This window comes from Anabrus simplex, chromosome 10 (genome assembly GCF_040414725.1).
Source record: "Anabrus simplex isolate iqAnaSimp1 chromosome 10, ASM4041472v1, whole genome shotgun sequence".
NCBI classification, from domain to species: Eukaryota; Metazoa; Arthropoda; class Insecta; order Orthoptera; family Tettigoniidae; genus Anabrus; species Anabrus simplex.
The window spans coordinates 51,028,679-51,050,943 of NC_090274.1; the positions used below are offsets into that span (position 1 = coordinate 51,028,679).

The 22,265-nt window shown below is 36.2% G+C and overlaps 1 protein-coding gene across 4 annotated transcripts in view; it reads left to right on the forward strand.

Moving 5' to 3' along the window:
* The window catches only part of LOC136882416 (uncharacterized), a 74,456-nt gene extending 56,297 nt beyond the window's left edge, over positions 1-18,159 (forward strand). The window contains exons 5-6 of one of the 4 annotated variants that reach the window (XM_067155049.2): positions 191-270; positions 14,753-18,159. In XM_067155049.2, coding sequence (XP_067011150.1) covers positions 191-270; positions 14,753-14,804 — 132 coding nt within the window. In that variant the 3' untranslated portion in view covers positions 14,805-18,159. Of the gene's footprint in view, positions 1-190; positions 271-3,264; positions 3,352-4,541; positions 4,678-14,752 lie in introns of those variants that run through there. The other 3 variants (XM_067155051.2, XM_067155050.2, XM_067155053.2) reach the window with 3 other exon arrangements.
* Positions 18,160-22,265: the final 4,106 nt, after the last annotated feature.

Here is a 22,265-nt window from a genome sequence, read left to right on the forward strand (position 1 = left end):
TAAATATTCATGACTTGACTTGACATTTGTTTGTTCCTTTCCATTACTTAAATTTTTATATTGGAAGGTAATTTAATTATGTATTGCATTTTGCAAATAGGAAGTTTATTTCCTCAGAGTCCTTGATTACATATATTTTAATACTTGGTACCTCTTTTCTCAATTTAGTTTTCTATTTTCTTTCCTACAGTCTTCTGCATATGTTAAGAATGAAATATTTATAGACGAGCATGCAGATGGCCAACTGGAGCCTGATTTGAAAGAAGAAAAGTGAGTACATTTTTGATGGTCACCCCTAACCCTACGTAAAGTGGAATGTGTTTTAAATCCCTTTGAAATTCAGTATATATATAAGTTTCTTGCATTAAGGTAAGTTGCCTTAAATTAAGAAGACATTAATATTTAGCTTTGTCCATTAAATGAACATTTCTGAGTTGCCTGCATGGTTTGAGTTGTGTATCTGCGAGGTTGCATTTGGTAGATGGTTAGTACAGATCCCATTGTCACCTGTCTTAAGATGGTTTTCCATGGTTTCCGATTTTCATAGTCACTTCCTCCTCAATCTTTAGCTTGTCCTGTCCAAATGTAATCATAAGACCCGTCAGTTTTGGTGTGATGAAAAACAAATAAAAAAACCTTCAATCTGAAGACTGTTTTGATTATTGTAATGGTGGTGATTGTTTGAGTATCAGTCTTTCGACTGGTTTTGAAACAGCTCTTCATGCCATTTTGTCCTGTGCAAAATTTTATATTAATGATAGCATATACTTAAATAGTGTAAAGGGAGGGCAGTGGGATGAAAGGTAAGAAACTTGAGGTGAAGAACTTTATACATTTAGTTTCTTATGTATGCATTGTTCTTCAGCAAAATCCGTGGATATGAGTATTCACCTTTAGAGATCATGGAATGAGGTTAAATGTAGGGTAGACCAGGGTGCTGTTATTACTAAATCATAAATCGTGGCAATCTCCTCAGATGTAGAAGTGAACCACTGTTTCATGTACATTGTTAGCTGAGCAGGGTAATTGCCAGAAATTGGGAGATTAAAGGGACTGAGACAAAACTATATAAAAGCAAATTTCAGCCAATGCTGTTTTATGATGCTGAGAGCCTAATTCTCTTGGAGAGATTTGTGAATGAGGAAAATAAAATAATTCGTAAGAGCGGCTGCAAAAATAAGAAGATTCTGTTTCAGGTTTAGTACTAAATAAAATTTGCTTCTACAAGAATAGGTAATTGTGTCAGTTGAAAAGATGACTTGTGAATTTATTGTATGATGGATAGGAGATGAAGAGAAACCAAGAGCCAGAAAGGAGGCACAGCCAGAGGGAATACAAGAACGAGCATGTCCAAGGCTGGAGGGAGAGGAATATACTTGTGAATGTCACGAGGAAAAGCAGGAAGGACAGTAAAGCATATTTTGCTCGTAAATTTGTTTGGATTCTCAGCTCTTTTGTCCTCAGTTTTGGTCAATATGAATGCGGACTTAGCAATGCTGAAATGCCGAATGCAATTGACATCTCTTGATTTTACTTCAGTGCTTTCATTCTTGTCCTACTTTTCATGCTAGTCTGGTATTTTGGTGACTAAAGCTTGTTGTACCAACATTCCCCAGAATATGCCGAATGATAATGATTGTTGATATACTTAACCATAATAGGTATTTATATTTGTTTCTCAACTGACTTGTCAAAAGCTATTAATTTTTAAAACAGTATGTACTTGGTCCACCTTGTCAATACACTTTTATAATTGAAAATAATTTATTCAAACATGACAACAGAGCCAAGACAAGAATATAATACGAAAAAGGAGGAAGCTGAAACTTAGTATGAGAGCAGGAGAAAAAGTGGATGGAAAAGAGGACAAACAAGTTTGAATTTAAAAAATTCAATTATAAAAATGTCTTGATAACATGGACCAAGCACATACTTTTTTAAATAGTTTTTAATAGCTTTTGGTAATGATTGAACTGTGCTATTGTATATTACCAGGTATATGCATAAGTCTTTTCTGATTTAACTAAGAGATGGGACCAGCATACAAAAAAATAAAGCATTTGCACAACGGAAGAAGCATAATTTGTCCTCATCTCTGAAATGCATGTGTTTTTCTTTCATTGTGTAAGGTTATGTTTACCAGTGATTTATCCAGCTGCTTTATTTGAATAATGTAAATGCACCCTGTTGGATACTTTTCGGAAATACCTTTTCCCATGGCATTTGAAAGGTTTTAAACTGTCAATTAAGGTGATTGTATGCATTAATGAGTCTTAGAATACTTTGTGATGTGGCAATTACATCGAGAATTATGTGAGAAGTACCACAGCGGGAAATTGTACAAGGATAGAGTCACTGTACTGTGTTTTAAGCTTGTAATGCAGACAGAAGCGAGAGACCTTCTTTTCTCGTCATAGGAAAGTTTGATAAGCCACGATGTTTTAAGGGCATCAGGTACTTTCCCATGCAAGTACTGGACATCTAAAATGCATACAGTACAGTAATCGAATGTATAGAAGACTTGCATAGGGCAGCCAGCATAGATTCCTCCTCAACTTTGAATCATGCTTTACCGAGCTTGATAGCTGCAGTCGCTTAAGTGCGGCCATTATCCAATAATCGGGAGATAGTGGGTTCGAGTCCCACTGTTGGCAGCCTTGAAGATGGTTTTCCATGGTTTCCCATTTTCACACCAGGCAAATGCCGGGGCTGTACCATAATTAAGGCCACGGCCGCTTCCATCCAACTCCTAGGCCTTTCCTATCCCATCGTCACCATAAGACCTATCTGTGTCAGTGCGACGTAAAGCGAAGAGCAAAGAAAGAAAAAGAATCATGCTTTTTTTTTCTTTTCTTGCGTGAGGTTATGTTTGTCAGTGAGTTATCAAAGTGCATTATTTGAATACTGTAAATGCACCTTGTTGGATACATTTTGGAAATAGTTTTTTCTTTCCTATGGCATTTGAAAAGTTTAAACTGTATATCAAGGTTAATTGCATGCAGTAGCGGGTCGCAAGAATTTTTTGTGACGCAGCAAGGGTGGCATTTCTGGACTATGAGTTGGCGGTTAATTCGAAATCACGTGATTTGAAGTCTGATTTTTTTCTCCCAGCGACTACGTATTAACAAGGTTTTACTGTATCTGGGTCACTGCTGTACTGGTATTCAAAAACACGAGATTGTTGTCTATGATGTGACATAGAAGGATGAAGGTAATGGTAAGAATCACTCACATAAATATAAACATCTAATTCACTGTCTCCAGGTACATCTGATAACTGGTCTGCATGTAATTCAGCACAGCATCTGCATGCATCGCGCCATGTTGACAGCTACGCTGAAGCTCCAAGGAATAGCTTGACATTTCTCATATTATTTTGTTAACTAGATCAAGGTTTAAAGAAAATAAGATAATGGAGCAGTAGCTACTTTATACTGTTTAATCCATGACTACACTGTTTAAAACTTATAACTTTGCCACCACATTGTAGCAACAATCAAGGAAACATGCGGTCCGTAAAAATGAGAATTCTCATAGCCCGACACATACGGTCGGCTCAGAAACTACGAGAATTCTCAGGGACCATCACCAGTGTGTTCATATATAGATAAGTTTTAGTCACTTCCTGTTCATGTAATGATACTACATGCACAGATATTTATATAAGCCTGTTTGTAGAAAGGAAATGAAGTAGACATTATCAGGTCTCATATAGATAGATGAAAATGAATGCATGATAGGATAGCTCGATATTGTAGTCAGACGGTATAGGGTTGACCTTATTGGCTCAAATTGTCTAATGCTGTTCGAAAGAGCTCAAATATATCAGTATGATGTTGGTTGAAACACTGTACTGGCATGTAGAACAACTATGAGACAATACTCTGTCACCTCGTTGTCTGCGGCAGTTGTAAAAGTGGTTAGTGGGATGTAAATTCTGTAGTATTATTTAGTGGGATATTAAAAATGGCAAGTGAGTGTGACAAGAAGGGGAAAGAGACGGAGAGATGGGAACAAGCATAAAACTCTTATGGTTTACCCGGAAACTTTCTGTTTTTAAACCGTCTTCTGAGTTTCCGACTTATTTTTACTGCTTCCTATTTTTGACCAATATAACCTCCACATTCTTATGTGCTTGTGTTATTTATGCAACCTCATTTTAAAGCGTATCTATTTGATGCTTTATTTTGCAAGTGTCGTCGCCTTCGTGTACTGTGTTTCCCGCTCACCACAGCAGTGTGCATGCTTTACACTGGGGATTCGGGATGGCAATTGTCTTTCAAGCAAGAGAGGCTAGTGCACGCTAGTGATTCAGTTAATTGGGAAGAAAGAATGAGTTTTTTATTGTGTGGTTCGCGTGCTGTTAGCATTGTTTCTGTGCATAGTTTTGTTGGAGTTGTAGGCCACTTGTTTTTTCTAGTGTTTTTGTCCTTTCCTCCTTGTCAAACTATGTTAATAATTTATGAGACATATTGAATTGTTTTGTATGCAGTAGTTTTGCGTATTTCAGTGCATAATTTAATGAGTTGAATTTATTTCAGGTGGTTACGTCAAGTGACAGTTTCTGTTATTTTCGCTTCATGTTAAGGCCAAAAATTGTAATAAATGTTATCTCCAAGTGTTCAGATATACCAATAAATTACTGTTCATTTTACCTAATAAAGGAATCTATTATGCATTTTGTTGCATGTGTTGGTGTGATATAAATATTATTATTCGTGTGTGTCATAAATGAGAGTGATTGGGTACTTTTCTTGTAATCATTTTTATGTTTTCTTAGTTTAAGATTTTAAATTGAATGGTCAGATCACATTGTAACTGCAGATATGTATGCCTTTTATCTTTATCTCTTTTCATCTAGACTGTGCTACAATGTATGTGATGAAATCCAAGAATTAAGAAATCTTCCAATTTTTAACTCTTTGCTGTCCCTAACACTCCAGAACGCTCAAATATTATCATCTGCCTGCTGTACTAAACACTCCAAAGCGCTCGTCACACTCGCATTCATTAGAAGTGTGTTGAGTGATATGTTGAAGGGTCTTGTGAAACCACGCTGTTTTATCTTGACTCAGCAAGCTGTCAGGATCTTGTTGACAGCATTTCGTGTTGGTATTTCCCAAACAGACCTACTTTATCAACATCGTCTTTCAGTTAGAGATTATTCTTGTTGAAGTTCATGCTGTGTCTTATAATTGTGGAGTTAAGTCAAAAGGTATGAAAGAATGTGAGATTGAGGATATGTTAGAAGTTAGTGGAGATAGTGAACTTTCTATTTGTGGTTCATAATTGTATTCTGATGAATGTAGTAGTGATAATGATTCTGAGAATCATGAGTTTGAACAAATATTGTGTGAAGATCGAGAGACAGGGCTACAAGGAAATGTCGCTAGTGATATCCGAAGTCACAATATTAGTTTTGATGAACTGAAAATATGGAAAAAAGCTATGCCGGTTCAAATCACGATTTACCTTCCAGGAGTTCAGAAAAAGGTTTTTTGAATTATTTGTTGGATTTGAATTTGATGATCTGGGGCAGACAAATAATTATGTCAAATATTTACAAAGGAAAACTGGCACTGTTGATACTACCTGGCAAGACACTAACACAGATGAAATAAGGGCATATGTAGGAGTTCTAATTTATATGGGATTGATTGTTTTACTTGAAACAGGTGATTACTTCCTAGGAGACTTGTGCATATGCCTTTTAATAAGGCAGGCAATGACACTGATATGGTTTAGAATACTTGGGCAATATTTACATCTAAATAGCCATGTAAACAGGCCAATACCACAAGATGAACATTACGATATTCTGTACAAAGCAGGAGCAGCTTTGAAACTTGCCAAAAAATTTGGAATTTTGTGTGCTCCTGGCCGGGAATTTGCAGTAGATGAAGCTATGATAGGTTTCACGGGAAAATTTATCTTGAAACAGTACCTCCCAGGGAAACCCACAAAATGGGTATCAAAGTATGGGGTAATACTGACAGTGGAAATGGCTACCTTCTGAAATGTGAGATTTACAAGGGGAAAAAGAAACACGGGACCAGAATTTATCATTAGGAGAGCTGGTGGTTTTACACCTGACAGTCATATTGGGGAAAGTGGCATCACATTTACTTTGATAACATTTTAATTTCCGCAAAACTGATAAAATTATTGCTAACCCATAACACCTATTGTTGTGTGACAATGAGGGTAAATGGAAAGGGTTGGCCTGACCAGTTTCGGAAACCTGCACAGTTGAAATTAAGTGGGGAGAATGTAGGTAAATGCAAAATGAGGATATAACAGCAACAGTCTGGCGAGATAAACGTACTGTTTTTATGCTGTCAACAAATTCAGATCCTGTGAATGATGGTACAGTAAAAATGAAAGGCAGTGAAGAAATAGAAATTGCGTGTCCTCGTGCTGTCATAAATAACAGAAAACATATGGGTAGCATGGACATCAGTGATCAGAAAACAGAATACTACGGGGTTGGGCGATAGTCTAAAAGATGGTGGAAATTTATTTTTCATTTTGTGATCATTGTGTGCATTGTGAACCAGTTCATTCTTTATGATATGAGTAACTGACCAGCTCTCACAGCTCATGGAAACAGATAGGTGAACTTCCAGCACAACTAGGTGCAACAGCTGAACAGGAACTTCATGTCCCGCAAACGTACGGAAAGGAAAAGAAGTTTACCCATCAGCTGTCCATCTGCTAAATTATTTCATATTCTTTTGAACATACCTGGTCGTGCCAAAGTGTGTGCTTTGTGTTTACAAATGAAATATAGGGCAGCTTCTAGGAGAGGCAAACAAACAACATTCAAATGTAAGCAGTGCAATCTACCATTGTGCAGGACAGGGTGCTTTTTGGAATACCATCAGGAGCGAAATGTGGGTTTTTCAAACTTAGGATTAGTACACATTTATATGCACTAATCATTCAGAACAAAATGCAAAATAAATTACATTTATATTTTTTTGCTTGACTTCTAATTATTTTCTTTTAGAGAGTGATATTTATGCTGCTGTGCCTATTGGGATATAAAGGACTCTGTCAGAAAACATGGTAATTACGACTGGGCATCCGCATTTAAATGGGGAACGGCAAAGTGTTAATTTCTGAAAGTTCGCAGGTATGAAATGATAAGGATAATCTGTAGGTCTTCACATGGTTGGCTATCTCTTTCTCAATCCCTGTTCCTCCTGTATGAGTTTTATCTAAGATTTTTTGAGTTTCTTTCTGCTTCCCAGTAGATTTACTGGCTTGTAAAAGAACTCCTGCGGTGCAAAATCCTGGCATCTCGGCATCTCTGAAAACCATAACAAAGTAGTTAGTGGGACGAAAAGCAAATAACATTATTATTAATGTCAAAACATTTAAAAAGCCAACATAGCTTGTAACCTGGTATCTTGGAAGCAGTGGATCTCTAGTGACCTGGTATGAATAAAATGGTGAAAGTAACATATGTCCTCGTTCTGAGGTGGTGGCAGCCTTTTTTCAGGCACACCCCCTCCTCCCCAATGGATGTGCGCTACATGTGCTATATAATCCTCATATCAGCCCTGCTGTCATTCTTAAATCTCCAGCAGTACCAGAAATCGAATTTTGATAAGCGAGGATGCCAGCTAATAATGCTATCCTTCACGATGCAGAGGCAGACAGAGGAAGGTGTTCTTCATTCAAGCAAACAAATCAATTAGATAACATCAAGGTCTATAGCATAGTGAAATGAGAGAAGCTGTTAAAATAACTGCAACTGTATCAGTTGCTTCTGTTTTAATAGGCAGATTTCAGAGCACCAATCTCTGTTGTTAGTGTCACAGGTAAGTTTAAATACTTTCTCATGCCCTAGGATTCTGTGATTATGTTGCACTTAAAAAACTCATGTCAGTGCAGTGCCAATGCCATAAAAGAGAGAGGATTTATCATCTGTGAAGATTTGCATTTGTTTCTTTTCAAGTTCACACCAATTGATGGCAAATATCAGTGTATTTAAGCTATACTCTTCTCATGGATACTGAATTGTTCCTACTATCAAAATTGACAGCTGTGAAGTCCTGTCTGGGTAAGTTGATGCAGCCAAGAAGCACTTTGTGCTTGCCCATGCATCCATATTTACCATAGTGTGTGCAGTTTCTGAATGACCTGTCTGCAGAGTTTTCAGAAGAGAGCAAATAATTTGAAAACTGCAATGTCCAGACTTGAACTGTTGATTCTTTCTAAGAAAATTACCGTGTTAAATCTGTGACAGTGCCTGTGCTTATGAGATGAGCTAGAATTTTTGCAATTCAAAAATAGTTTTGCTCTCTCAAAGGTCTCCACAAATTCTGGTAATGTACAATTATTTTAAATGCCTTAACCTCCTTAGGGGTAATTATTCAGCGCTATGTGCACTTTTGGAATGGTTAGAGTAGCGTGCAGCAGATGTAAATACTCAACAGAAAAATATATTTGACTTCTTTTATTTGAATTATAAGTGACATAGTAGGAATTCAATAACATTGTATTATTGCCGTTCTTCTTGCAAACCCGTAAATATACACACAGTGTGTTCTTACAAAAGTGAATATAAAATGTGTTCCTTTTGTTATTTTGATTACATTTTTCAAGTTTTTAGATATGCATCAACAGGTTATAAATACTTTCTGGTTCATAGGTCATTCAAAATTTTGCACAGTATGGTAAATATGGAAGCATGGGCAAGCACAAAGTGCTAGGTCATATTTGTCCCAACAGTAGACAGTTTCCCTTCACCTCTGGTTTAACTGGCACCCAACAAAACATTTTCTTGAGTGATTCCTACTTCTGGTTGTCGGGTTCTCAGGTATAAAGTGATGTGTGGTTAGTCATTAAACTGGATCTCTGGGAGTTCTCCCTGGACCTTTTGGTTTCACTGTTGAATCACAATACTTCTCTTGTCAGTTTTGATACCAGATTGTGACCTTTCTTTTTGAATAGAGCAAATGTCTTAAAAACTGCAATGTCCAATAAGTGCCAGAACATTTTCATGTAGTACTTCTTTAGCCTCCTCCTTGCCACAGAGTAACTGAAGACTCATTGGTAAGACACATTGACTCCTCCCATTCCTTCGCTGTACTCTATACTCATCGTAGGCTTGAACTTATTATTTCCTCTCTTGTCCAGTAAAAGTTGAATACTGTTGTCATGGATGGCGTACTCATCATATGAACATCTTTCTTCTCTGTCCACTTCAGTGTCGTCAGTTTGTTCTTGTACCAGACTGTAAACACTCCCTTTTATAATTTTTGAGTCTTCAGATCTTTGGTACATCCTTCCAGTTTACATGTAAAATGCCTGCAGCATCAGTTTTCTTTTCGACCAGCAATTCAAACCGTCTTCAAGAACAATAGTAATTGTCCATGTATAACATATACACTTTGCCTAGTAGTTCACCCATTAGTGATAGGCACAGCAAGGCTTATCAAGTGTCTTTAGTTCAATACCCTTTACTTCAGCTTGAACCTATGTAGATTTTCTAGTGTACACTAGAATTTTACAACCACAAACCTACTATGCTGGTGTAATAGGGGTGAGGTGATACTCCCACATGACGCGTCCCAAGTGGCGGATAGAGCGGTCTTAACCGGCTTGCCGGCGGACTTGAGGGAAATAAAATACCTCTCGCAGACCAAACACAACCCCCTGTGGATGGGGATGCAAACAAAGAATACACCCATGTTATTCCCTGCCTGTTGTAAGAGGTGACTAAAAGGGGCAACCAAGGGATGATCAAATTAGAGTCATGAGACTACTTGTAATTAGTACCATCATGCAGGGAACACCATGGGTTGTATTTAGTTGCACGTTGTACTACTATGTTAGATACGCAATAGGTTTGTGATTAGTAGTGACAGTGTGTGAATCAGGATGAGGGTCTTACAGTACCTGTGATTTGTATCCCTATATGAGAGACACCATGGGATGAGTGACACTGTGGTTCTGCCTTACCTGTGCTTAGTTTCCACTATCTGAGGAATACAATGGCATACTGCGAATCCCTGCGGTTCGTCCACTTATGTGCGGAACGCTATAGGTTTGCATTGCCTGCAAATAGTGCTGCATTGTCCAGAACACCATAGGTCTGTGTTACATGTGTGCATTGCACAACCTGTGGATAGCACACTAATATGTGGAATACCACAAGTCTACACTACTTTTGATTAGTACTGCAACATGACAAATAAGATGGTTCTACTTTCCTAGCAATAAGTACCATTATAAGGGGCCAATGACCTGGATTTTGGGCCCGTTTTGACAACACGCATAATTGATTCAGCATTGTGCTATAGTAGCAGCCCTTGGTCAGTAATACTATTGTTTTTTGCCAGCTTCTGTGCATGTGAGGCACTGTGGGTCGGTTCCACTGATCGTCTTAAATTCGTATGGATCCATTCATTCTATGTTCTCACGCTTTGAATTCTGGTCAGTGGAGGATTTTGTACTTTTAATCTGTCATTTCATTTTGTCTCATGTCGTACCATTAGGCGCCGATGACCTCGATGATAGGCCCCTTTAAACAACACACATCAATCAATCAATCAATCAGAATTTTCCAAACGAACCCAGAATCAGATACACACAAAGTGAAGGACTCCATCCCATCTTTCTTACAGAATGAACATCTTCCAGCCAAGGCAACCTTTCCACAACAACAGACTCATCAATGGCAATTTTATGTTCAGGGGCATACAGGCTGCTTGAAGTTGCTGAACAACATATAGACCAAATTTTGTAAAACTTTGAATTAAGAGCACTTCCCGGATCAAAAGTGGCACTGTCGATGAAGTGCAGGAATTTCACTAAGAAATTAAATCGTGATTCAGTCATGATATCAGTAAAAAATAGAATATAAATCAGTCTGGTTTTACTGATAAAACATCCCCATTTTCGACTTCTGAACTATGCCTTTGGTCCTAAAAACAGTTTTAATTCTGAGCTGTTGGTAGATTAGCACTTTTTGTCACAGCTTCTATTCTTCATTTTCCCAACTTGAGTTTTCCTTTCAATTGATTATGTAGGATATAAATTAGTTTGGTCAGCAGTTAAAGTACAGATTTCGTCAGTAAAAAACAATTCAAAAATCCTTAGCAGATTGCATTCCAGTACTGTGTGTATAGCTGTGTCTCCCATGAAAGGAAACCTAGACCTAGGCTTACTTGGAATATCAGCCCATACAGTGTCACTTCCCACCACTTCTCCTTCAGGATTGTCATTTTCTGTGTCACTTTACCAATCAGTGGATGTGTCAGTGGCAGTATCCTGTAATAAATATTGCACTATTTTATCGTCACTCATATAATTCAATGCCTTTCGTAACCAAGCAATGTTCATGTCACACGGAACGGTTTATCAATATACACAAAGTAATGTACAGAACATTATTGGAGCATAGACAATGTAGTTCGCAGAACAACTGTATCATAATAACCACCACCATCCCACAAATTTTACTAATTTCAGTGTACATATATACATATAAACACTTTATGAAAGTTTGGCATGAACCGCGTGAGGCACCTGTCTGTCTGCCGCTGAGGTACGAAATACCCGGCTGACGTGAGATGGAATATAAATGAATAGGACAGCAATGATCAGATCTAGTATGAAGGAAGTTAATTTTAAAGTGAACTAGTAGATGACAGAAATGATTGAGAATAGCCAGACACTTACAGGTCACTAACCCAATTTAAGAATCTACTTAGACATACAGGAACATCTGAAGGCATCAAACCCAATATTCATGTGATAGTTGTTGGCACATATTGGCATCAAACACTGTTCAGGGGTTAAGTTATTTCATTGATTGTACTGTAATATTTTAAAAAAGACAAATTTTGTAAAACCAATCGTTAAGTTTGCATGGTAACTAATTGCATCTTTATAAATAGTATTTGACTCCAGAGCAAGTTGAAAATGCTGTATAAACAATTTAAACAAAATTTATTTAAATATCAGAATATTGAATTTATGTTGTGAATATATACTTGTATGTTCCATATTTTTTTGTTCTTACAAAATTGTAAGAAATTTGGTATGTATTTCAGTGTGGAGAATGCTGCAGCACCATTGGAATCTTGTCATGTCATGCCTCAAATTCTAACCGACAAAGGAGAGATGCCAATATATTGTTCACTATGCAATAATACATTTACAGATGGAAGTATTGAAACCCACCTGTTCGCTGCTCACTCTGGATTGAAACCGTATAAATGTTCCATTTGTGGAAGTGCTTTCTTGTTCTTTTCTAATTTGCAGAACCATCAGGTTACACATACTAATAAAAACCATTCTGTGGAAAAGGCCTATTGCCTAGGACCAGATGAGAAAATACTCTTCGTTAGTAACTTTTACTCGTGTTCCGTTTGCGGAAAAGCGTTTCAATCTACTTCAAATCTAATAAAACATGAGGAAGTGCATATTGATTGCACGAAATTCTCTTGTTCTATTTGCGGAATCGATTTTAAGATGCTATCAGACCTAAGACTACATGACAACATACACATTGATAGGAGACCTTTCTCCTGTTTTTGTGGGGTCGCATTCAGCAAGTCGTCATTGCTAACTAAGCATGAGATGGTACACATTAATATTACGCCGTTTTCATGTTCGATTTGTAAAAAAGGTTTTAAATTGCCATCGCAACTCGTAAAGCACGAGAAATCGCACCTTGACAATAGACCCTTTTCCTGTTCAGTGTGTGGTAATACATTTAGATATTTATCTTACTTAAATGCCCACGAGAAAATTCATACGGACAGAAGAGAATACTCGTGTTCGATTTGCGGTAAAGCTTTTAAAAAGGCTTCTTATGTTAAAGCACATGAGAAAGTCCACTTTGATAATAGACCTTTTACGTGTACCGTTTGTGGAAAAGCCTTCAGAAGGATGTATTTCCTGAGAGAGCACGAGAAAATGCATACTGATAGTAGGCCCTTCCCTTGTTCGATTTGTGATAAGTCTTTTAGAAGGTCCCGCCACTTGAGAGAACATGAGAAAATGCATCTCAAGAAAGGCCTTTTAAATGTTTGACTTGGGGGAGTGCATTTATATCGTGAAAGTACCATTACGCGCCTCATTTATTTTGTGAGTATGATTTGCAGGCTCCTTAGAGGAGAAAGAATAGAAACGGTTATATTTTGTATTTTTCTTGTTTTGTATGAACACTTGTAGAAGGTTGGCAGGTCTGAATATACAATAAGGGGATGTTTCTCAAATGTAAGGCTTCACCTGGTTATGTTCTTGGCAATGCATCTAGGAATACTGTATCATCAAGGTCTTTTTTCCTGTATTTTGTTGTGGTGGAAGCTATTTTCCTTTTCCTTCTGGTTTTAGTTTGTTAATACTTAACTGTGATATACTTCAGTCTGCCAAGCCTAATTCAATATAACAAATTTAAAAATACTTCAAAAAGAAAATCAATACCAAATTATATCTGAGAAAGATACCATTAATTGCTGAATTCAATTTGATATACTGAAGAACCTCTAGTAGATATATATTGTATGTGATTAGGTCTTTAGATGTAAGGATCTTCTCCAAAAATCATTCAGAAAAACTTATTACAAGGGTGTTTTATTCAAGTGCAAGGTTCCTTGATACATTCAATGTGAGGGATACTTAGAGAGAACATGTCCTTGTCTTTTTTTTTTTCATTGGATACCTGCTGGCAGATCTTCCAAACAGAGGGTGTTAGACAATCACAATAACATTCATTCCAAGCATCAGAACTTGCCATCTAAAGTCTACACCATAACTTCCAAGGACAGTGCTGTCCTCAGTACTCCATATGCATATTCGCAGGTTCTGAAAAGAATGGGTTGCAATTTTGCAAATTTTCCAGATAAGTAGTTTTCTATGAAAGTGGTGTGTAGACTAATTGTCACAAATTAAGTGACCACAATAATGTTCTAAAATATCTTAAGAATTTGTTTGTATTGTTTCCAACATGATCAGATATTCAACTAGCTACATGCCTGTTTACAAAGATATGCTGAAACATATCTACATCATGATGCTGTAGCCCATTTATATTTAGTGGACATAGTTGTGATGTACTGGTAATTTAGTATTGTGCTTTTTGAACAATGTGCAGGTTAAAATAAATTTGCATTATGGACCATTGGATGAAAGAATTTCCCCTCAGTTCAGTTCATTCAGTTTGGTAAGGTCAGCTCTTTTGAACTTACCTTATACGTGCCATGTTACTCCTTAAGTCATTTGGACCTTAGTTAAATCTGCCAAAGTGATCATTTTGACAATTCTTGTAATTCTGCTCTACATTACTCCAGATAATGGCATGTGGCCTGGTGTAGGTCTACCAAGCTGTGCATCTGTGAAAATGGGGTCTATAATGAATGCTAATGATAAATATGGCGCACCCAGCCCCCAAGTCATTGGAATTAACACTGACGTGGCTGGGATCTGCAGATCAAAAGCTATTACACTAATAATTTAGCCATGGATCCAGTCAGTATGGCAAATAAATCTAAGGATACCACAATGAATTATTAGCTTGTTCAAATCCAAGAGTTACCATTATCTCCTTGCAGTGAGTGGTTCAGATATGACTGGGATGTGATTATCAAGTTCTTAAGTTTGTATTTGAGTTGTGGTTGTGATGACAATGATGTCTACTATCAATAAAAATAAGAATACTATTAGGCATTTCTAATTACTTGTATAATTTTGGAGCTTACTAGGTGCTAGAATTTAATTTCTGTTGTTTCAGTTCTAAATCTAATGACTGGAGACTGGCATACCTTCAGGCTCAACTAGGATGAAACCTGTCAACTAGCACTAACAAGGCCAGTGTTCCACCATCGGAGGCACAGCCTCTCTTGCCTTTAGTCTCTTTGTTTTCAAAGAAACTGCAAATTAATCTTCCTATTATTTCCCAATGGTTGCATTCTTTATCCTACATATTAGTATTAGAGTATCATTTGCCAGATGTAAGACATCTGCAGACATCTTGCCATGATAAACATTATTCAAAACTAGACCTGATTACTGGAAGGAGTTAAAGTAGATAACCCAGTAGGAGTTCTAAATTGGCAAATATTTTAACTTTCTTGGAAGATAAGCTGGATGCAACCCTCTCAGAATCTTCAAATGTGTCCGTCAGATGAATTTACAGCATTTATTTAAATGGACATACAGTGTATATTTACTAGTATTCTGTTATGAAATTTCCTCCACATGTTAATAAAAGTATTTATTAATATTTATGTATCAATCAGTCACCATTGATCTGCATTTAGGGCTGTTGCCCAAGTGCATTCTCCTTATCAGTTTTCTGTCTCGGTTTAAATGCATTTCATACGTTTGAAAATTTTCTAATATCTGCTGTGGTAAATTATTGCAATCTCTTATTCCATTCCAAAAATGAATATTTGACATAATTTTTCCTCTTGAATTCCAGCTTTATCATCAGATTATGATCTCTCCTTTTTTGAAAAATCCATTCAGCTTTTTGTGTTAGCTAATGTCATTTCACTCCATCTTTCCACTAACAGCTTGGATCATACTGCGTAGTCAAGCTCATATTCCCCTTACTCCCAAGTCTTGTCAGGCCTTTTCATAATACTCTTCTTGTCAAATATCATGTGCTGTCCTTTGATTCCCTTCCAATTGTGGAATATGCTTGATGATGATAATGCTTGTTGTTTAAAGGGGCCTAACATCTAAGGTCGTTGGCCCAATTGTTGAATAATGTAATCCTGGTGAGTGCCTCATATTCGAATAATACTTAACTGGCCTCTTATCAGTAACTTATACTTTACATCCTTACTACAAATCTAAATACTTGGACAGTCATGAGTTTATCTGTTAACCTTTACTTACAACCTCATCAACATGATTAACCCAATGAACAACTTTCCTTATATTAACACATTGGTACTTACCTTGATTCCCATGAGATACTTATGCTTCCTCACTGTAATTAAAACTCTGATTACTTTTCCTTTGTGAGGCTTACAACCTCACTTTTATTGCCTTTTCCATCATGCCATTGTCTTTATCCATACCAGAATATTTTGCAGTCACCTATGACATAGTGTTTTAATGATTATTCTACACCGTACATCATCATCTGCAAAATGCCACATCTGTTATACCAGTGCTTTACTCATATAATTTATATATAGGTATATGAGTAAACACATAGGTCAAATAATCATCTCTTGTAGAATCCTTACAGGATCAAAGTTTCAGAGTACTGTTTATTTTTGATGAGTTCATGTTTGAACAATGTTAAGCAAAAATAATTAAATTAATTGTCTGATTGCCCTTAGAATTGTGGGTTATTGCTCATCTCCTAGATTGTGTTTTTCATAGTATTCTTTTATAATTATGTTTTGGGGGAATATAATGGTAATATTGTTGTTTTTAAGATGTAGTTTTTGTCTATGATTTAATTTTGGAGGTGGTTTTGCTGCTTCTACAGCTAGAGTATTAGTTGGGGATGATGTCATAGTATCTGTTATTACTCTTACTTCATCAAAATGTATTGTATGAAACCTTTTTTCTGTGAGTAAGAAGCCAGCTTGAAGAACTGACGGCCATAATCAAATGCTGATCATCTATTTTTATATATATTACCATTAGTATGATGTATGGGTCAAGGTCACATGTTCTATTTGTTAATGATTTTAGAATATTTCTTTTTAATTTGGTAAATCCAAATTCTGGGTATTCTTCATGACCTTAAAAATTAATTTTCTGTCATTTTTCACTCCTAAATATGTTGTTATATTCATGACAATTATTTCACATTGGTCATATTTAATGGTTATATGGCCATATGTTTGTTTCTTTGTGAAGACCCTTGCTGAAGATACAGTGTGTTCCATTTTGAATCCATGATCCAGTAATATTTTTTTCTAACTTTTACTACCATTTACTGTATTGTTTTGCATGAAAATAGCAATATTGTTTGTAAATTGTATCCTTTATGCTTTTGGGGTAATAATCTTTTCTAGTGGCAGTAATGACTAGGAGTCTTTAATGGAGTCTGCATTTAATTACAAGTAGTAATTGACCTATAATATTTATAATATATACGGGGAGGATCAAATTGTAGAGTTTAGTTAGTATACTAAATGTCTACATGATTGTATGCATGTTTTATTTCTGAGTATCAATGCTTGTTGTTTAAAGGGACTTAACATCTAGATCATCAGTGCCGTGAAGCACTGACTGCCAACACAAGTACCAACATGAAGTATATTGTTAAACAATATATTCAGTGCACCTGTCATACTCCTACCTTTTGTAAAAGCAAATTGATATCTAGGAGGCATATTGTGATGTCCTGGACACCATATTAAACATTCTAATCATACCCATTTAAATGTTTTCTTTGTATATATGATCCTAAGTTTATTCCTGCCTATATTTTTGAATCTTGGGAGTTTCTGACTTGTTTTCATATGGTTTTATTATAATGACATTCTGTTCTGAAACAGTACTGTTATATTCTAGTACTGAGTTTAATCTCTTGATCGGTATTTCTTCAGCACGGAGACATTGACTATATTCACTAAGTGAGATCAAACTCAGTAGCTTGGAACTTACCTTTTCCCATAATTGTTATTTTAGTTTATGACTTGTGGCATTTCAAATAGTTTGCCAGTATTTTACAAATAAAATAATCTGCTCTTAAAATTTTAACGGCTAAGATTTTGACCTGACTGGGGAATGCATCTTTGCATTCAGTGCATCTATCATACTCCTCCCTTTTTTTAAAGTGAATTGATATCTGGGAGGCATATTGTGATATTCTCGACACCATATTAAACATTCTAATAATATACATTTAAATGTTTTCTTTGTATATAAGATAAGTATATTCCCGTCTATATATACAAATAACCATGTTTAATTTAAAGAACATTGCTGGAATAAGTATGATGTATCTGGAAGTACTGGAGTGGTAAGGAAGAACCTCATCCAGAACTGGTGAAGCTACTGATTCTCCTGTAATAGAGCCGAATATGTTATTTCATTTTTATTTTTTTTCCATTCCTACTTCCGCACGACATATATCAATTATTAGAAAGTAACCATTATTACTATGTAACAAAACAGTCAACATTATAAGAAAGAACCTGTCACAACATAGCAGTTTGAGCAAAACTGAAATAAAAGAATTATTAAAGTACCAGGCAACTTATTTTGAAATTTTATTTCCTTAACTCATCAAATGCAAGATTAAATTTTAAACAACATGCTGAAACCTATATTGCATTGTATTATCTGCTTCAGGAGATATAAGTGGAAAACAACCACAAGAGAGTGACATCATTGTTGGCCAGCCACCTCCTGCGGTCTATTACTAGTATAGTAAAATCAGATAGTGCAACTGTTTGTTTGGCATATTTAACTACTGCAAACAATACCTAAGTAAAAATATGGTTTACTGTGTTCTGCATCGTTGCAACCATGCAAGCACTTTGTACATCGAAGGATAAATGCGTAGGTTTTCACAGCTTCCCCAGTCTAAAAATCACCAGAGAGATATCGAACTTGGTTATAAAAAATTATTCGCGCTGATTTCTCACCCACTTAACATAGTTTTGTGTGCTCTACAAATTTCAGAGAGCAGGGCTATGAATTATCGATTAAATATAAAGCCAAACTCCTAAGACAAAACAGAAAACATGTTAAAAAGGGTTCTGTGCTCTCATTAAGTATGAGGGGAATGAAATCTGTTCCTTTTGAAAAACCTCAATATACGCGTATTTGCAAAATAATTTGAAATATTTTAAATGTCCTATTAAATTTGTTATTACTCAAAGTATTTCGGTTCTTGCCCCTCAGCAGCCTGGAATCACGTATGTACCGTACCTCCTTCTTTGGGATATTGTTCTTGGATTTCCTTCACTATAAAGGTGGTATAACATTTATCTTCTCTCTTCCTAAAGAAATCCATTAATTGACCCAGTACACAAACTGGCAAAAGGCTACATACCACCTGTTAGCCTTAGTTTTCATAGCCAGTCTCTCCCTCACATATGCGATATTCGTTTTATCCATATGAAGTCAATGTGTTGTATTTAAAACACTGTAATTTAAGACAGTAGTGTTAAAGTTTTCAGGTGAAATAAGATGATGTGAACTTTCGTTCAAATTTATAAGGCTTCAATTTTCTGGACATGATGATTTATTACAAACGATATGCTGACGCTGAGAAAAACTCTCAGGTAGACGGAACTTGTGCGTGATATCCTGTCTTAAAACAACAATGACATCATGCTGTCCTGCACCTCAAACTTAGGACCTTCATATTTCACAATGTAATGGAGATTTCTAAGGTCAGCTTTCGGCATAACACTCTTCTACACAAAACCTGACTGAATTAATTAAGGGCATAAAACTGATTTTCATGAGTTAAATGGGTCTTTAACTATTCTAGATATTTACAATAGAAACTTATTTTTTCTTTGTTTATTAACAACATACATAAGCAGTGAAAAGGATTAGCTATGGGATCGCCAGCATCTGGGACTTTGGCAAACACCGATATAGATTGCTTAGAGACCAGCAAAACTGTCAATAGAATACCAGGATTGGATTAAGGCTCAGATGTGTTGATGAGTTATTTGTAATAATTAATTCACAAAAACTTTAATTAGATTGACTATTAGTGTGCTTTAATAGCACAAATAAATACATAAAATTCACTATTGAATCTGAAGAGAACAAACCTCTCAACTACCTCAATGTGGCAATATCCAGAGTAAATTACCAGTATCACTTGTGAATTTTAGATTTTTAGAAAATCTACCCAAACGGACGTATTTTTTTTTACAATTGCCTTTATGTCACACCGGCACAGATAGGTTTTATGGCTACGATGGGATAGGAAAGTCCTAGGAGTGGGAAGGAAGCGGTCGTGGCCTTAATTAAGTTACAGTCCCAACATTTGTCTGGTGTGAAAATGGGAAACCACAGAAAACCATCTTCAGGGCTGCCAACAGGAAGGTTCGAACCCACTATCTCCCGGATGCAACCTCACAGCTCCTCTAAACACATGGAAAACTTACCCTGTACGTAATAATTAAAAAGAGACTCAACCATCTGGGACATCATAAAAAAGCTGCTTTCCATAGCATGATTAACAGGGCAGTCAACTCTCCATTAACAAAAAGAAACTTGCATGAAGAAATGAGAATTATCCGTGAAATTGCAAATAAAAATGTAAATAGGATAAAAGCAAGATTATTAACAGGCGCAAACCTTTCTTAAAAATAATACAGAAAAGCAAAAGCATTCACCAAAAGCGATATCAGCATGTCATTTTTAACAAAAGATTCTTTTTAATTCATGCAGCTTGAATAAACCTAATCTGTACAAGAAGCTGGGCTTATACGTTTTATCAATCATCAAATCCATCAGGTATGAATGATCTTCATTTAGGGCAGTCGCCCAGGTGGCAGATTTCCTATCAGTTGTTTACCTAATATTTATATTTTTAAAATAATTGTTTACCTAGCTTTTTTTTCTTAAATATTTTCAATGAACTTGGAAATTTATCTAACATTTGCCTTGATAGTTTGTTCCAGTCCCTTACTCCTTGTCTTATAAGTGAATATTTGCCCCAATTTGTCCTCTTGAATTCCAACTATATCTTCATATGATGATCTTTCCTACTTTCAAGAACTCCACTCAAGTTTATCCTACTTATGTCATTCCATCCCAACTCGCCACTGAGAGCTTGAAGTATACTGCGTAGACAAGCATCTCGTCCCCTTACTCCCAAATCTTTCCAGCCCAAAGTTTGCTACAGTTTATTAACACTACTCCTTTGTTAGAAATCACCCAGATAAAATCGCACTGCTTTCCTTTGATATTTTTTCTAGTTCTCGTAGCATACACTCATACACTGGATCCATACTGTAACTGTGGTCTTACTAGAGACTTATATGCCCTCTCCTTTACATCCTTACTACAATCCCTAAATACTCTCATAATCATGTGAAGAGATCTGCAGCCTTTCTTAACTACGTCGTTAATATGATTTTCCCAATGAAGATTATTCCTTGTATTAAAACCTGGATATTATCGGCACACTTTTTAGTGATAGCTTTACACCCTATTGCTCAATCGTTAAACCTCGGCAATCTTCGAGATTCGTATTCGCAACCTTTGAAACACAAACTATGAATCGCTTATGCATCGCAGTGTGACATCTGGCGTACACTTTACGTACTAGTACTGTTGTTGTTTACACAGCAAAGCCAAACTATAGAATTCATGCTAGGAACAAGACTCTCATAGAGAAAAGTTATATAATGTTATATAATGTGTGTGACACAGTTGTTGGCTTGAGATAATATAGGTTTAGAAAATTCATATAGATCGACCATATTATAGATTCAATTCAGATTTAATTTCCATTCAGTTGGCAGTATTACCGCAGCCGGGAGAGCTCCCTCCTTACTCCTCAATCCCGTACACAAATCTATCCCTAAAAAGTGTGCCAATAATGCTTACATTGTTCCCCACGATATATTCTCGCACCCTCAACACAATAACTAAAACTGAGAGGAGTTTTCCTCTTGGTGAAACGTACAACTTGACTTTTCATCCCATTTTTATTCACACCATTGTCTGCTGTCCGTCTCTCTACATTGTTTTAAGTCCCTCACAATCCTGCAACCCATTTACTACTCTATACAGTATATCATCATCCTCAAGTATCCTTACCTGTGATTCAAGATCTGTATGCATATCATTTATGTATACGAGAAAACATAAAGGTCCAATAATACTGCCCTGTGGGACTCCCCTCTTAATCATTACAGAATCAGATAAAATTACACCTACTCTAATTCTCTGAGTTATATTTTCTAGACATGTAGCCACCCTTTCAACCACTCTTTTGTCTAGTCAAATTTCCCTCATTTTTGTCCGTAATCTTCCATGATATACCATAACAAAAGCCTTGGATAGGTCAATACTGATAGTCCATTTGAACTGAATCTAAAATATCTACTATAGCTTGCTGGAATCCTACTGTTTGAGCTTCAGTGGAAAAACCGTTCCTAAATCCGAACTGCCTTCTATCAAACCAGTTCGTAATTTTGAAAATGTGTCCAATATAATTAGAAAGAATGCTTTCCCAGAGCTTACAAACTACACATGTCAAGCTGACTGGCCTGTAGTTTATCGCTTTACATTTGTCACCCTTTCCTTTGTACACTGGGGTTACTCTTGCAACTCTCCATTCATTTCGTATA